The 18,461-nt window shown below is 36.5% G+C and overlaps 1 protein-coding gene and 1 long non-coding RNA gene across 2 annotated transcripts in view; one reads left to right on the top strand and one right to left on the bottom strand.

Annotated features, from left to right (window-relative positions):
- The window catches only part of PALS1 (protein associated with LIN7 1, MAGUK p55 family member), a 55,738-nt gene that overhangs the window by 28,013 nt on the left and 9,264 nt on the right, over positions 1-18,461 (top strand). The window contains exons 7-11 of the mRNA XM_047079483.1: positions 10,063-10,246; positions 13,944-14,015; positions 14,368-14,439; positions 16,641-16,808; positions 17,731-17,933. Coding sequence (XP_046935439.1) covers positions 10,063-10,246; positions 13,944-14,015; positions 14,368-14,439; positions 16,641-16,808; positions 17,731-17,933 — 699 coding nt within the window. The remainder of the gene's footprint in view (positions 1-10,062; positions 10,247-13,943; positions 14,016-14,367; positions 14,440-16,640; positions 16,809-17,730; positions 17,934-18,461) is intronic.
- LOC124512106 (uncharacterized) lies at positions 8,620-18,315 on the bottom strand. The gene is made up of 4 exons (XR_006962065.1): positions 18,279-18,315; positions 17,713-17,817; positions 10,047-10,196; positions 8,620-9,419 (listed from the first exon to the last, which is right to left on the bottom strand). It is a non-coding gene; the product is annotated as an uncharacterized LOC124512106 (long non-coding RNA).

Raw genomic sequence — 18,461 nt, 5'->3', positions numbered from 1 at the left:
ATACAACCTAACAGTTCCACTCCTAGATATATATCCAAAAGAATTGAAAACACATCCTCAAAAAAACTTGTATGTGAATGTTCATGGCAGCATTATTTTATTAACCACAAAGTAGAAACAGCCCAAATGTCTGCTACCTGATGAATGGAAAATGAAATATGATCTATCCATTTTTTGAAAAGAGTATTATTTGGCAGTAAAAAGGAATAAAGTACTGATACTTGCTATAACATGGGTGAACTTGAAAAAATTAGGCTAGATGAAAGAAGCCAGTCACAAAAGGCCGTATATTGGTTCATTTATATGAAATGTCCAGAATAGGTAAATTTGTAAAGACAGGAGGTAGTAGATCCTTAGGTGTCGGAATGGAGAGTTAGGAGAGCATGGGAGTGATTCTTAATCAGTATGAGGTTTCCTTTGGAGGTGATAAAAAAATGTTACAAAATTGTTCATGGTCGTACAACTCTGAATTAATAAAAAGTATCTAATTGTGTACAGTAGTCACTTTTATAATGTATGAGTTATTTCTCAGTAAAGCTGTTCGGAAATTTACAGACTTCAAAATGCTGAGTTGATGTAGAAGGCTGATGTGTATTGCGTCTGTTGTTATTATTAACTTCTACAAAAGCATAATGGTTTGAAAGAACACAGTTTCATTTTTTTTGTCAATATTTCATCACAGTTATGGGGCACCTGGGTGGCTCGGTTGGGCGACTGACTTCGGCTCAGGTCATGATCTCACAGTTCATGAGTTCGAGCCCCGCGTCAGGCTCTGTGCTGACAGCTCAGAGCCTGGAGCCTGTTTCAGATTCTGTGTGTTCCCTCTCTTTACCCCTCCCCTGCTCACGCTCTGTGTCTCTCTGTCTCTCGATAATAAATAAACGTTAAATTTAAAAAAAAAATTTCATCACAGTTATGCTTCATATTTTGGCTATCATTCCATGTTTTCCCTTCATTCCTTATGGAACATATTGAAGTTGATGTTGCATCTGCAAGCTTCCTTCTGTTTAAAGTGCTTTGTAGGAAGAAAAATGAGGAAATAGTTTGTCCCTGAATTCCATCAGCCTCATTCTCTATGCCTTTTTCCCTGTAAATGAGGCCTTAATTTCAAAAGTAGCTCTGCAATCTGAGTAGACTTCACAGAAGAGGGTTAGAATATGCATTTACTTATCTGGGCTTTAAAAAAAATAATAAAGGGACAGAGAGAAAGGAAAAGATGGAAGGTTTATCCATTTTAAAATACAGTATTTTGGGGGTGACTAGCTGGCTCAATCAGTAGAGTATGTGGCCCTTGATCTCAGGATTGTGAGTTTAAGCCCCACATTGATTCAGCATTTGATGGTAGAGATGCTTTTCATCGATGAGTTTCTTTATGTTTGTGATTAATTGATTTATATATTTGGGTGCTTCCATATTTGGCACATAAATGTTTACAATTGTTAGGTCTTCTTGGTGGATAGACCCCTTAATTATGATATACATGCCCTTCTTCATCTCTTGATACAGTCTTTTTTTAAAGTCTAGGTTGTCTGATAGAAGTATGGCTATTCCGGCTTTCTTTTGTTTACCATTAGCATGATAGATGGTTCTCCATCCCCTTACTTTCAATCTGTAGGTGTCTTTAGGTTAGAGATGCTTTTCAAAATGAAAAGATGATGTACAGTATTTTTTTTTCCTTCATTTCCTTCTTAAATTGTGAAGAACTCTCAAAATTGCCATATCTCTTGGAAAGTTTTTATCAAACCTAACTGGCTGAAAATGAATTACTGTTATTAAAGCTTGCACAAAGAAAACAGTGATAGGAAATTATAATTTTAGTTATTGGAGAATATGCAGAATAATTATCTGTGAGATTGCTGAATTTAAGAAATTAAAACAATTTATTGACCACTGTTATGGTACAAGTCAGGATCTATTAAGAGCAGCAAAAGGTTTCTTTCTGATGTATGTTTTGTGATGTTTGAAGAAATGTGTGTTTAAGAGAAAATGGGAGTTATCTGCCAACCCCACTATATTTACTTGCTGAATTATGACGTCACAGACAGCAGGAGTCAGCTCTGTCAGAAGTACTGCTTTATTTAGGTTTCTTTTGCATCACACATAGCAACCAGTGGCTGCTCTATCAGTCACAGAGGGCAAGAGTCTTGGCACCTTTGTAGTTCACTTCTGGGTGATGGGCACATTTGTCCCAGGAAACAGCATCATTCATTCATTCATTTATTTTTTAATGTTTGTTTATTTTTGAGAAAGAGTGCAAGCTGGAGAGGGTAGCAAGAATTTGACACAGAATCCAAAGCACACTCCGGCTCTGAGCTGTCAGCACAGAGCCTGACACAGGGCTCAAACTCATGAACCATGAGATCATGACATGAGCCGAAGTCAGACACTTAACCGACTGAGCCACCCAGGTGCCCCAACATAACATCATTTAAATGGCAGTTTCCGGGGCGCCTGGGTGGCACAGTCGACTGGTTAAGCGTCCGACTTCAGCCAGGTCACGATCTCGCGGTCCGTGAGTTCGAGCCCCGCGTCAGGCTCTGGGCTGATGGCTCAGAGCCTGGAGCCTGTTTCCGATTCTGTGTCTCCCTCTCTCTCTGCCCCTCCCCCGTTCATGCTCTGTCTCTCTCTGTCCCAAAAATAAATAAACGTTGAAAAAATAAATAAATAAATATATATATATATATATATATATATATATATATAAATAAATAAATGGCAGTTTCCTTCTGTCTGCATTGACTTGAAAAAAAAAGTTGGAGTTCTCAGACAAGTGTGCAAAACTCTAGATTATTCTACCATATAATTGAAATAATATGGAAGGAAGAAATAAACTATTTGAACATGAAGGCACTTTTTTCATGTAGTCCAGTGCTCTGATCTAACAGAAATAAATTGAAATGTGAGGGGTCACAATGCTTATTAGTGATGGAATATGTACTAGAAAATTCAGAGATTATTGATTATCCAATAAATATTAGCTATTATTGTGATTACTCAGTACCGGGTATGGTACTAATTGTTTTTTATAGGTTTTACCTCATTTAATGCCCACAGCATCCCTGTAAAAATACAGGTATTTTTATTTAACCCCTTCAACAGGCATTGAAACTAGAACTTAGGTCAAGTTAATTGCCCAAGCCCACTATTAATAAGTGACTAAGGACTAAATCGTATGCTTATTCCAGAAATTATGCTTTTAACAGTGTATAGTATAACAGGTAATGTCCCACAAAGCCACTAAATATTGCATTACTGTTTATTATCAATCTAAAGAAAATAATTAGAATACCATGATAGAAAAGTGTAGCTATAGATGAATTAACGTCTTAGTAGCTGGGACGCCTAGGTGGCTCAGTTGGTTAAGCATCCAACTCTTGATTTTGGCCCAGGTCATGATCTCATGGTTTGTGAGTTCGAGCCCTACGTCAGGCTCTGCAATGATAGCACGGAGCCTGCTTAGGATTCTCTCTCGCTTGCTCGCTCGCTGCTCTTCCCCTCTTCGTGTGTGCTCTCTCTCTTTCTGTCTGAAAAGTAAATAAACCTTAAAAAAAAAAAAACTTGTTAGTAGCTATATAAATAATGATACTAGATTCTGAGTACAATAAAAGCATACTAAAGACATTAGTGTTTTAAATTGCCATAGGGTCTCTTTTGCCTACAGAAGACTTACAGCTTTAAGAAGATTGGGAACATGACTGAAGTCTTCATTTGTGGGGATTGGGATGGGAGGATAGGAGAGAGATGTGGTTTAAGGGGAATTTATAGGCTTAGGAAAGGAGAATGCTAAAAATCACAGGTCAGGGATACAAAACACAGAATTAGCCACTAGCCAAATGGTATTAATAATTGAAATCTATTCTTAGGGGTCCCCAGTTTTTTCCTTACAGTGAAAATCTTGTTTTTGTGTACTAGGCACTATGCTAAGCAGTGAGTTGATAATAATTAACATGATATAAAATAGCTATAGCTTGTAGTAAATGATAAAATGGAAATAAGCAGCCTTGAACACTGAAGAATAAAAAGAAATAGGATTAAGTGGTCAGGAAAGTCCTCTGGGTGGAGGCAACATGAGGCTGAGACCTGCAAGAAGAGATGAAGCTAGGGCTATTAATTGCCAGAAGACCTTTCTATTTGGAAATCCTTGGAGGTGGAGGAAAGTGGGGGAGTGGAAAGGTGGGGAGAGGATTCAAAGAGATGAAGCTGGAGAGGTAGGTAGGACCAGGTCAAGTAGATCTCTGTGGCCACAGCAGGAAGTTTGGATATCAAATCTAGTATCATGATCTGATTTGTATTAAAAAAAAACATTTCTTGGGTGCCTGGGTGGCTCAGTCGGTTAAGTGTCCAACTTCGGCTCAGGTCATGATCTCACAGCTCGTGATTTTGAGCCCCATGTCGAGCTCTGTGCTGACAGCTCAGAGCCTGGAGCCTGCTTCAGATTCTGTCTGCCTCTCTCTTTCTGCCCCTCCCCTGCTCGTGCTCTGTCTCTGGCTCTCTCAAAAATAAACATTAAAACATATATGTAAATAAATAAGAATAAAAAATTTAAAAAAACAATTTTTGGGGCGCCTGGGTGACTCTGTCGGTTAAGTGGCCTACATCAGCTCAGGTCATGATCTCATGGTTTGTGACTTTGAGGTCCATGTCAGGCTTTCTTCTTTTGGTGCAGAGCCCACTTCAGATCCTCTGTTCCGCTCTCTTTTTGCCCCTACCCCCACTCGTGCTCACTCTCAAAAATAAATACACATAAAAAAAATCATCTGGCCGCTGTGTGGAAATTGGATTAGTAGAGCCAGTAAGGGAAGCAAGGAGACTTAGGAAACTGAAATCATTATAAAGTATGATGATGGCTTAAACTAGGATGATAGCAGTGGCAATAGAGAAAATAGATCAGTTTGTGTTCTAGAAGTAGAGATGGCAAGACCTTGTAAAGAATGCAGAGAGTAGGGGCGCCTGGGTGGCGCAGTCGGTTAAGCGTCCGACTTCAGCCTGGTCACGATCTCGCGGTCCGTGAGTTCGAGCCCCGCGTCGGGCTCTGGGCTGATGGCTCAGAGCCTGGAGCCTGTTTCCGATTCTGTGTCTCCCTCTCTCTCTGCCCCTCGCCCGTTCATGCTCTGTCTCTCTCTGTCCCAAAAATAAATAAACGTTGAAAAAAAAAAATTAAAAAAAAAAAAAAAGAATGCAGAGAGTAAAAGAGGAAGCAAGGATGCTTGAATAACCCACTGAGTGGATAGTGGTTCTGCTTACTAAAGGGAAGTCTGGAGGAAATAGATTTGGGGAGAAAAATGAAGAGGTCCATTTTCCAGTTTGAAGGGCATTCATGTGGACATACTGAGTTGAGTACATAGAATTGAATGTATCAGTCTGTAATTCTAAGGAGAGATCTGGGCTATAGTTGTATTTACGGTGGGGAGAGCAGGTCAGGGGAGCAGTCTGTTTATATGTATTATGTGTTTGCAAGAAATTCTACAGTTTAAAAAAAAATGATTAAGGATGTTCACAATTTTTAAAGAGTTGAGAACTGCCTTTGTCAAATGTATTTACTTTTCTGTTAAGAAGTATAAAATGTATTCTCTAATTTTCATCTTAATTTTTTCTCTCCTTTGGAAAAGGATCTGGAATTTTATAATGCAGTAAGATTTTTATGAATACTGGGGCGCCTGGGTGACTCAATTGGTTAAGCGTCCGACTTCAGCTCAGGTCATGATCTCACGGCTTGTGAGTTTGAGCCCTACATCGGGCTCTGTGCTGACAGCTCAGAGCCTGGAGTCTTCTTTGGATTCTGTGTCTCCTTCTCTCTCTGCCTCTCCCCCGTTCATGCTCTCGCTCTTGCTCTCTCTGTCTCTCTCTCTCAAGAATAAACATTTTTTAAAAATTTAAGATTTTTATGAAATTTCAGTGTATATTAGATGGACATCCCTTTTCAAGTTAGGGCAATTGTTGTGTTAAGTTTGCTGTTATTCTAAGGTTCATATTTCTGTCTCCCTTCTATTAAACAACTTCTGGATGTCCCACAGATACCCAAAACTTCTCATATAAAATATGGAAGCAGACAAAGATAATCCTTGAGTGGGCATAGGGAGGAGGAATCTAGGGTTGGAGGAGGAATTTGGAAACTGTTATAACACACTGGAAAGGCTTTTCTTGATGCTGCCCTTAATTTTACAGTGTGAGCAAGGGGTAGAGTTTAGGCCAAAGCTAAAGGAAGATAGATAGACTTTCATTCTTTTCTCTTCCACAAATAATTTTAAAACTTCAAGATAAATCTATAATAAGAAATACAGAAATAAAAATTACAAAGAAAAATTATTTTGGAGCATGGACTCCCTTAGGAAAGATGTAAATAAATTGATGAATTGTTATCTCTTTACCATATCCCCATCATTAGGACTTCGAATGTGAATAGTTTACAGGTACTATGAAAAGGCCCAGAGAAAAATGTTGGGCTGGAAGGTAATTGTATATAAACACAAGGTTTTGTTTTGTTTTGAAACCAAACAATATTTTGAACATGAGATACATTGTACTGATATTGCAGCATTGTTAAACCCTGGAGTCTTCTAGAAGGGTCAGTATCTCTCCATTTTAAAAAGGCTTTGTTTTCCTTTGTATGGTAAAAAAAAAAAAAAAAAAAAAATAGCCACTAAAGGAGCTGGAGAGGAAAAAGGGATGGAGATACCTTCTAGCACTGATAAGAGTTGATCGGTAGAATATATGGATAGAAGTCACATAGAGTATGGCAAGGCAATGCTCAGACTTTAACTCAACCAAATGGTCAAGCTCTGTTGTGAAAAAACTTTGCTTTTTTTTTTTTTTTTTTTTTTGCTTTGCTCTTAATTTTAGGGTACATTGTATACAGCTCTAGATAAACTTGTCACATAAGCAAAGCATTTCCCCTCTGTACTCTTCCTCAGCCTACACAAAGAGAGGCCCCATTCCAAACCAGCTAAATCTGAATGGTCAAGGGGTGACCCCAAGGCAGGAGTAGAGTGAAAAGCATCTCTGGCTGATTTTGTTGGACTTTGGCAAAGGTCGTTGAACTAGATACAGCCTCCACAGTGGTCTAATTTGTTTCCCTTAGGGTAGTAGTTCCCTAAGATTTTAGGGTCCCTCCCTCCCTTCCTTCCTTCCTTCCTTCCTTCCTTCCTTCCTATTTATTTATTTTTAAATGCTTATTTATTTATTTTTGAGAGAGACAGCACACAAGCGGGGGAAGGGCAGAGAAAGAGGGAGACAGAATCTGAAGCAGGCTCCAGGCTCTGAGCTGTCAGCGCAGAGCCAAGCACAGGGCCCGAATCACAAACTATGAGATCATGACCTGAGCTGATGTTGGATGCTTAACCGACTGAGCCACCCAGGCACTAGGGTACATTTTAAATGGCATGTGTGTAACAGTTATCTGAGGAACCTAGTTAAAATGCAGAGTCAAAGTCAGAGATGTGACATAAGAATTTAGTATTTTGATAAACATTCTAGGCAAGTGATCTTAGCAGAACACTTTGAAAACATGCTCTGTATTGCTTTCAGAAAGCTATTTGATAAAATCGTCAGTCAGGTGACCAAATTAGTCTGATCTCCTAGATGTCTAAAATAAAAGTCTGATAACAAAAATCTCTCGGGGCGCCTGGGTGGCGCAGTCGGTTAAGCGTCCGACTTCAGCCAGGTCACGATCTCGCGGTCCGTGAGTTCGAGCCCCGCGTCGGGCTCTGGGCTGATGGCTCAGAGCCTGGAGCCTGTTTCCGATTCTGTGTCTCCCTCTCTCTCTGCCCCTCCCCCGTTCATGCTCTGTCTCTCTCTGTCCCAAAAATAAATAAACGCTGAAAAAAAAAAATTTCCTTGCGTTTCTTTAAAAAAAAAAAAAAAAAAAAAAAAAAAAAAGAAAAAAAAATCTCTCTACCTCCTTAAATAATCCCTGTGATTCCATAATTAGATTCCTAAGACTCTTTGGCTAAAAAGGCAACAATTTAAGCAGATTTTGGAAGGTTGGTTGACAGGGATAGTTGACAGGGACTTCTAGATTATCCTACATTTTATGCCAAGGTTATAAATTGTATGTATAATCTCTTTAATCAAAGTCTCAACTGTGTTTTGATTCTCTGCTACTTTTATATAACTTTCTAAAATTTATTTTTGGTTTTACCTGGCAGAGTTTTCAAGGTGTTAAAACTCTGTTTTCACATTAACAGTAAGGCTCTTTAGGGCACTCTCTAGCTGGAATGCAGCAGAACACAGTCCAAATGAAAGAGGTCTCTTAACCATATTTAATCCAAGAGTGTGTACGTTGTGATTCCATTTGTATGAAGCAAAGTACCGGGAAAACTAATCTATGCTTCTAGAAATCAGGATGATGTTTGCCCTTGGAGGACATAGAGTGGTTAGTGACCGAAAGGTACAGGAGTCAGGGCTTCTCGCATGCTGGTGATATTCTCGTTCTTGATTTGCATGCTGGTTATACAGGTATGTTTCATTTGTGGAATTCATTGAGCCATACATTTATGACTTTGTGTACTATTTGAACTTACAGAGTACATCCATGAAAAGATAACCCCAAAAAAGCAGACTAGCTATGTAAGTTCTGCATTTTTAACTGGATCATTTGCTTTATTTCAGTATTGCCAGTTTTATATTGGGAGTTGGATTTTCTCATTTCCTATATATAGTAGTTAGTAAAATATTTTTCTGAAATTATAAAAATATTTAAGACACCCTCAAGCATAATTTCTGAAAGAGGCTGTTACTTTCATGAGGATTCTTGGTTATGCCTTATGGAGGGAGATGGATTAGATAGATAGTAGAGATATATTTTTATCACTTAGAAAGTGTTTTATCAAATTTCATATATCCATCATCATTGAAAATACTCAATTTTGTGTTTTAGGAGCTGAAAAAAGATACTGTACTTTCATAAAACAATTCTTGAAGCAGACCAGTATTATTTTTATGATAGGTGGCCTCAATTATGGTGAGGATGTAAAAGGCAATAACAGTTGGATAGAAAAGGACTCCGAATAATAAAATTCTTAAGCTGTCAATTAGTTGCTTGGCTCATTGAGCTGAAACCTGAAGTTTAACCTCTATGGGGCAGAAACACTCATTGCATATAGGTGCTGGATTTCATTAGATGAAAATGGACTTCTTACAGATTTTGGAAATGCCACATGTCACTTAACCAGGCTGGATGAAAATTATAATGGAAAGTTAAAGAGAATATTAATATTCTTTTTACTTTATTAAAATTAAGACAACTTTGTTACATCTTACAGAGGTATATTGGAGGAAATAGTATAGGAATAACTTAGCTCTCAGTAAGATTCATGTGAATTCTTACCTACCTTTAATGCTGCAGGTGTAACACATTTTTTTGATATGCAGAAAAATTGTTAGCAAAAATTATAATCGTACAACTAGTTAAATTTCAAAGCCTGCAAATAGAATACACAGGAATTTATTATAAACTTGATTTAGGTGATTTTAGCAGTTTGGGGTGTGATTGTTTCTGAACCTAAACAGATCCCTTTTAAAAGAAACACTGAGAGAAGTTTAAGGCACAGTCGCACTGACAGTGTATTCAAGAAGGGTAACAGCACCAGGGAAACTGACACTCTCCTGCATAGGTGACAGATGTGGTGAGGTTTAGTCCACATTTCTAGATAGTAGTGGTTTAGAAATTACATACCTTACTGCAGAGTCATTGTTTTCAAAGGTCAGGAATAGAGGGGGAAAGGGTCTCAGTTACATTCCTTCTGCTTCTCTCAAGCCTTTGAGGCCCCTTAGCACTTCAGGCTCAGTTGGCAGCTAACAGTGCAGTCCTGTGCATACTTTTATACAGTTTTTGTTTGTTGTTTGTACTCTAGTACATGTTTGTAATCAACAGAGTGATGAACTTAACTGAAGAAAACAAGCCTGAGAAAATACTGCAGTTACTTAACTAAACCTCCCTTCTTTCAACTCATAATTGCTTTGCACTAATAAAATTGTAACATTTTGATTATATTTATGCTGAATATTTTGTGTTGCCATTTCATCATTACCGTTGTTTTGATTTTTACCCTTTTTATCTTTTAGATCCATGTGAAAGCTCATTTTGACTATGACCCCTCAGATGACCCTTATGTTCCGTGTCGAGAGTTAGGTCTATCTTTTCAAAAAGGCGATATACTTCATGTCATCAGTCAAGAAGATCCAAATTGGTGGCAAGCCTATAGAGAAGGGGACGAAGATAATCAACCTCTAGCTGGGCTTGTTCCAGGTAAAAAGACAATATAGTATAAAGTACATATTTAAAAGAACATTTTGGAAAGAGCCCAAATGTCCATCGATGGATGAATGGATAAAGAAGATGTGGTGTGTGTGTATACACACACACACACACACACACACACACACACAATGGAGTATTACCCGGCAATAAAAAAGAATGAAATCTTGCCATTTGCAACTATGTGGATGGAACTAGAGGGTATTATGCTAAGCGAAATTAGAGAAAGACAAATATCTTATGACTTCACTCATGTGAGGACTTTAAGACACAGAACAGATGAACAAAGGGAAGGGAAGCAAAAATAATATAAAAACAGGGAGGGGAACAAAACATAAGAGACTTAAATATGGAGAACAAACAGAGAGTTACTGGAAGGGTTGTGGGAGGGGGGAAGGGCTAAATGTGTAAGGGGCATTAAGGAATCTACTCCTGAAATCATTGTTGTACCATATGCTAACTAACTCGGATGTAAATTTTAAAAATTTTTTTAAAAATTAAAAAAAAATCATTTTGGGGCATCTGGGTGGCTCAGTCAGTTAAGCATCCGGCTCTTGGTTTTGGCTCAGTTCATGATCTCACAGTTTGTGAGATCAAGCCCCATATCACGCTCTGCCACTGACAGTGTGGAGCCTGCTTGGGATTCTCTCTCTCTCCCTCTCTGCCTCACCCCTGTTCACTCTTTCTAAAAACAAATAAACTTAAAAAAAATATATTTAAAATATAAGGCTTCACAGAGAAGAACTCACTTTTTCATGTCCTTTAAAAACGGATGTAGTTACTTTTTCATGCAGTTGAGTCTATGTGTATAAAACCACAGAAGGCCACAAACCATCTGCTTTAAAATCCAAAAGCTGAAAACAGATTTTGTCTATACTCAGTCATATTTCAAGGAATGAGGAATGGGCTTCTTATATTAACTTCAGGGGATGATGCTACACCCTTGATTCTTCACAGTAACAGACATGAGATGTTCCTCTAGAAATCCTGTGGTATTGAGCAGCCATCATGTTCTACTCAGTGCTTGTGCCAAATATCAATTTTATATCTTCTCATCATGCCAGCCTTAGCCCATAAATATTTAGAACTAGAGTATATTGACTGATTGTATTGAGTTTCTAAAAGTATAGAGATGCACCAAGGAGATTTCAGTGATATCATTTGTAAGGGTTTTTTTATAGGACAAATAAATGAACCCACCTTAGTTTGAGTTTGATGATGGTTTTGTTAGAAGACTTCTTAAGAAGTCATATTGTCTACCTTCCATTAATGTCTGCTGTCATAACAACAGTCTACATCCATATGTACTATAAAAATGTGCCATAGAAGTACATGACTATAATGCTTTTAAACATTTTAATAGGTAACTGATCAAAATTATTTTGCTCCTTATTTTTTCTAAATCTGTTAACATCAGATACTTATATTTATTTCTTTTTTACTTACTTTAAAATTTTAGTGCTCTAAAATTTTCCATCACCATAGTTACTTGTTTTTACTAGGAATGCAGTCTGTATAGCTCCTGAAGATAACCTGGTTATCTTTAATGCTTCTTGAGTGTATCAGACTCAGTATTAATGGTTTTGCTTTTGTTCTCATGAAATACACTGAGTTCTGCAGATTACGCCAACATAGATGGAATTTGCTTATTGATTTCCAAGAATCCTTGGCTTGAAACAAACAAACAAAAAAAAACTAGATATAAAAATTTAAAAAGTTGAACTCTAGTCCAAGTTTTTTAAGTAAAACCACTTTTATCTTTCAAAAAAAATGCATTTGATTTTAAGGTAGATCTCTGAAAACAAGATGAAAATCAAAAACTTTGAAAGCCGCCTATATTAAAATCTTAATTCTAAAAGGAAAAACTTAGAATGAAATGTTTTTCATTTATTTGTATCATTGGTAGCTGAAAGGTGGAAGTAAAAAAATGATTAAAACATATATATGTACATATGTATATGTGAAGAAAAAGGGATTGAGAAGAATAAATGCAAGGGAATACATTGAGTAGTATCTTAAATTCAAATGGTGAATGTTCACATATTATTTTGTAAAGTGACCTCCTGGAATTAATTTCTTTAATTTGAGATAATTTTAAATGATCCAGAACCAAGATCCAACGTAGTACTTTCTACATAGTAAATGCTTAATGAAAGCTTTGTAAAAATTGAACTATTAAATTTTCTAACACTGGTTTATTATTTATCTTCTATTATAAGATACTATATTCTAGTAAAACATGTCCTAGGATTGGTTGATAGTGAGGCTGAAACTTAATGCTTTAAACATTTGGAGGCTTATAATTATAGCTGACATACTCTCATATGATGGCAGGAAGATTTAAAAGGGAATATATTCTGCCAACTAGACTGAGTTTCATGTCTTTGTACCCTCAGCACATAGCCTGGTGTCTTCCATATGTATCACAGATTCTTTACTACATGATCTAAAATTAAACTGATCTCATTATACATTATTAGTTATTGAGAAGAAAGAGCAGTCAATTCCATTGAAGGGAGGAAAACATAAAAAAGAGGAAATAAAATGTTATGGTTTCATAGTACCATGAAAAGAGCACTGTCTTGGAGAGTAAGAGATAGGAATTTGAATCCTAATTCTGCTCCTTTTGAGTCTTCAGTAAATCATTTAATTTCATTGAGGTGTAGCTACCTCACCTGTAAATTCAGAAAATAATGCTTCATAAAAACATCAGTGTTATGCATAAAAATCTGTCAATTGGGGCCTGATAAGAAATCGTAACTGGAAACAAATGGTATCTACTACTATTTTAGTTTACTTTATGGTGATCCTCCCCTCAGAAAAACCTTTTCCAAATGCTACTTGTTGGTTAAATTGAAAAATTAAAAAGACTCTGTTTTGGATAAAATTTTGTGTCAAGTAAGTACGATCTATTCTTTGGGAGTTAACCCAGTAATCTCTAGAACATATTTATATCTTATGATTGAATCCATCCAGTTATTTCTGTGTCTAATTTTTTGTTTTTTCATTTGTTTGTATATGAGAAAGGGAAATAAATAGTAACTGGTTTGATTACTAAGAACCACTGGAAAGTGGGTAGGGAGGTAAGGGCTGGAAGGTTCTTTGAAAAGCAAATAAATGTTGATCCTACTCACAGAAACCTTGAACCAAAGAATCAAACAGTTATAATGTATAAATATCAGTAATTATTACTGATAACAATAATGCTGAAAAGAGGCCAGTTAATACTTTTAGTCATAAAACATTACTGTGTGCTAGAATACAGAGAATACAACTTTTAAGTTTTGTTGAAAATTGCATGTTGAGGAAAAGAGAGTGAAAAGGAAAACTATTTGTCACAATCCATCTCTTAGACTGAGACCACAGAGGGGAATTCACAAGAACTTTTTAAAATACGTGTCTTACCATTAAATAATGTACCCTCTAATTTACATTTGATCATAGTCCAACATTAGTGTTTGACATATTAGAAACATCTTATAATGGATTGTATTATTGTTGCCTGTTTGTTTCTTTTGTGGTTTATATGTTTATATTAAAAGAAGGTTACCATAACCAAAAAAAGGAATATAAGTGAAGAGTTACTTCTGGTGTTTTCCCCTTGATTAAAAAAACAAAAACCCTTCTATTCTTTTGTCTTAAATTATACTAATTTAATTATACTAATTATTTTCTTTCTGCTACTAAGGGAAAAGCTTTCAGCAGCAAAGGGAAGCTATGAAGCAAACCATAGAGGAAGATAAGGAGCCAGAAAAATCAGGTTGGACACTTAATATTTGACATTAATGAGAGGTTTCTTGGGTCTCCATCTGAACTGTTTAAATCAGTTAGAACTGTCAAGAAAGATGTATTCATGGTAAGAGTGATATGAGCAGCAAAACTGATTATCTTAGGACTCTAAATGAAGAACAAGATTTAAGTGTTAAACAGTGTCTGTGATGTGAGACTAATGGAAAATTGTAACTGTTTCCCTGAAAAATAGTTCTGTGAACAATGTAATATGTGTTTATAAATTTCAATGGAAAACCATTTCAGTTCTTCAATTTGAAATAACATAGCTTTGTTCAAGGAAACAAGTACCACATTTATAGTTGTTTCTGATTGTTCAACAGGAAAACTATGGTGTGCAAAGAAGAATAAAAAGAAGAGGAAAAAGGTTTTATATAATGCAAATAAAAATGATGGTGAGTTCTCCTCTAAGATATAGCTGGATTTACATCTCAAAGAGGTCTATATCTAACATTTGAAAGAAATTAAACTGCTATTTTTAGGGAGTTATACTATTAGTCCTATTTTGCTTCTTAATGTAACATATGTGCTTAAGAAAGTCGTTTAGCAGAAATTATTTTCTTTTGGAATCCTATGAGTAATGCAGTGTTTTGAGTTTAGAGAAAAACTGGCATAAAAATTAAAGTACAATTTAGCACTATGTAGTGTTTGATAGATTCCTGTTTTTCCTACTTAAATTCTTTGCAAAATTAATACATGCCTCCAGATGAGTATTTTGTTTACAGTAACTCATGTCACCAAGACAACCCTTCCACAGAGCCTGCTACCTGTTGGCTGAGTCAGGCACAAAAGGAGAGTGTTTTTGTTTTGTTTTATTACTAAGATTTAAAAAAAATTTTAAGTGTAGCTTCTCTACACATCAAAGGCTCTAGTAACACAGGGTTTGTGTTCACAAGTGACAGCAGTCTGCTGGACCTGAGTGATGGCTGTTGCCTCTCTATTAGGCACCAACTACCTTAGTTCGGCAGTTTCCTCATCCAATTTTTATAAACCCAACCTCATTTACTGCTTTTCATTACCTTCTTCATTGGTCCTTAACGTGCATTAGAATTTTCTCCCCCTGCTTTGCTTCATGTCAGAAACAAGCCAAATAATAAAGCAAAGGCACTCCTTAAGTTCTTATACAATTTATAAGGCTTATTATTCTCTCAATATCTTGAGTTTTTTTTTTTTAGGTAGCATAAATTAAACACAAAAATAAAATATTATAGGTTATTGAAAAATTCTATTTAAAAGAGATTCAGTCTACTTTAATAAAAATTTTTTTCCAAAATAAATATCCATAATGCTAATTAAATCACTATGTCATTAAGATTTATTGAATTTTTAATCCTTTGCTCTATATTTGGGTAAGTAATATATGTTTCTGCATCTTTTGAAACATACTAAATTGGTTCAGCTCTAATAGCTATTATAGAAAACCTGCATATCTGAAGCTTACAGATCTATAAACTAAGTCTTTATAAATAAAAACGCTGCCACAGTCTGATTGTACATGTTAGAAGGAAGAACTCAGATTTTTCAGAGTGTAAAGTATTTTGGGAAAGGCAGGAATTATATTTCTACAATAATAACTATCATTTATAATAACCATTCTATTCCAGGGGTAGTAACTATATACTTTAGATACTTTCATCCATTTAGGCCTCACAATAAATTCCTTGAGATTACAGATTAACAAACTGAAGTTCAAATATTAAAAATCTGCTTTAGTTCTTAAAGCATATATAGTTGAGCTCGAATCTAGACAGTTTGGGTTCCTACTCTGCACTCTGTGCAAAGCACTGGCAAGACTAAAATGATTGCCTGACCCCGTGGAATTTACAGCCAAGTGTGACCATATATCTGGTGCTCTTTCCCCGTCAGGGAGTGAGAACAGGAGTGAGAAGATAGCAGGCTGCTAGTTCTCTGCCTTTGTTCTTACCACTTGACAGCTCTGATTTCATCTGGGTTATGGGCTTTAGGAATGTTACCCCACCTTTCACAATTTATACATCTTGAATCGTGACCTCAAGTTAGTATTCCAAGTTCGGATAGCACACATATGATCTGATTTCAAGTTATATAATCACAGAAAAGTATCCCTACTTTCTCTGATAACATTAGTTGTAGCTACTATTTGTAAATGTTTGTCAGTGCCAGGTGTTGTGCTCAACATATATATTGTGTCCGATCCTTAAACCAACCCTCTAAGTGAAGTATTATCTCCATTTTAAAAAATGGCAGATAATATTCTTATTAGTTTATCCCCTGGTGCCCACCCTCTGACAGAGTATTGACTGCAAACTAGTTATTTTACATAAGAAGGAGTGTAGTTATATTGTATTAAAACAAACTATGAAGCATAAGGAGCAGTAAACACTTCCAGAAGGATCAGTATATTGTCTGATTTATTTTCGTAGTATCCTGGGAAGTATATATTCACATTGGAAAATATTCATCTAATCCTACCCAGTTATTACTATCTTGATCCAAAAAGCTAAGCATTTTTAATGATAATAAAGTGTCTTCTCTCCAATTTTTTGGAAAATTTGAGTACATTTTTATTACATGGCAATAATTCTATCTGAAGGGCTTAACTTTTTCTTTTTCAAAGATTATGACAATGAAGAGATCTTAACTTATGAGGAAATGTCACTTTATCATCAGCCAGCAAATAGGAAAAGACCTATCATTCTGATTGGTCCACAGAACTGTGGCCAGAATGAATTGCGTCAGAGGCTCATGAACAAGGAAAAAGACCGCTTTGCATCTGCGGTTCCTCGTAAGTTTGGATGCATTCTCATTTTCCTGTGCTTTTCAATTTTCTATCTTAGAACCTAACTGGAGGGAAATTTTTCATCCAGTTCATCAAAAATAGTTTTGCCCAGAAAAGAGGAACTTTGTTTTAATCAAATCTTTTGAGAATATGTAACTCAAGATAGTCATTATTGAGAAATTTCCATTTTTCCTGTGGTACTAATTACTTTCTAAATGAATTTCAATTTGGGTTTCTTACGATTCCCTATTCAATATGGAATCAGCTTCTGTTTTTTAAACTGATGCAGAAGATAGAAATGTAGACCGAATGTCTGAACACAGAAGTTCTGTTTAAAGATTTTATAGTACCTAGGGGCGCCTGGGTGGCTCAGTTGGTTAAGTGTCTGACTTCGGCTCAGGTCATGATCTTGCCCTACATCGGGCTCTATGCTGACAACTCAGAGCCTGGAGCCTGCTTTGGATTCTGTGTCTCCTCTCTCTGCCCCTCCCCTACTCGTGCTCTGTCTCTTTCAAAAATGAATAAACGTTTAAAAAAAAGCTGTATCTTAAAATTAAATAGTATAAGTAAATAATAAATAGGTAAGTAAGTGAATAAATATTACACAGTGCCTAATCTTATGGAAATAAACTTTAGGAAAAAAATGGTAGTGTTTAAATGCAAGAAGCAATTTAAAGTGTAAGCATAAAATGTGTTACGGCAATTAAATGTAACTATTATTAAGATACTAAAACCACATTTTTGTTCATTTCTCAGTCTAGAAATAAAACCAGTCAGTGTTAAACACATGGGCTCTTAACATTTCCTCAGTTCGTCATTTTACATTTCCTCTGTATTACAAAATTAAAATTTTTCCTGATTAGCAGAAATATCCCCCATCTTTACTCTGATCCATGCCCGTTATTTTTACCTGATTTTGTTTGCCTAGATACAACTCGGAGTAGGCGAGACCACGAAGTAGCTGGTAGAGATTACCACTTTGTTTCACGGCAAGCATTTGAGGCAGACATAGCAGCTGGAAAGTTCATTGAACATGGTGAATTTGAGAAGAATCTGTATGGAACCAGCATAGATTCTGTACGGCAAGTGATCAACTCTGGCAAAATATGTCTTTTAAGTCTTCGTACACAGGTAAATAAAGTTCTCATACTATTTTTTCCACTGGTCATCTGTTTTTTTAGTGGACAAAAGAACTTAGTCTCTACTATTTCAATTATAAACATTTGATTTAAGAAAAGTACAGGGGCGCACCTGGGTGGCTCAGTCGGATAAGTGCCCGACTTTGGCTCAGGTCATGATCTCATGGTTTGTGAGTTGGAGCCCCGCGTCGGGCTCTGTGCTGACAGTTCAGAGCCTGGAGCCTGCTTCGGATTCTGTCTCCTTCTCTCTCTGCCCCTCCCCCACTTGTGCTCTGTCTCTTTCTGTCTCAAAAATAAATGTAAAAAAACAAAAAAGAAAAGTATAAATGCGGGGCACCTCGTGGCTCAGTCAGTTAAGCGTCCAACCTCAGGTCAGGTCATGATCTTGCGGTTGCAGTTCTTGGGTTCAAGCCCCAAATCGGGCTCTGGGCTGACAGCTTGGAGCTCAGAGCCTGGAGCCTGCTTCAGATTCTGTGTCTCCCTCTCTGCCCCTTCCCTGCTCACACTGTTGTCTCTGTCT

The sequence above is a fragment of the Lynx rufus genome, unplaced genomic scaffold, assembly GCF_022079265.1.
Source record: "Lynx rufus isolate CCGP_SWC_20201006 ecotype Redwood Valley unplaced genomic scaffold, mLynRuf1.p SCAF_17, whole genome shotgun sequence".
NCBI lineage: Eukaryota > Metazoa > Chordata > Mammalia > Carnivora > Felidae > Lynx > Lynx rufus.
The sequence above is the reverse complement of the archived record's forward strand: the minus strand, read 5'-3'. Positions and strand labels throughout refer to the sequence as shown.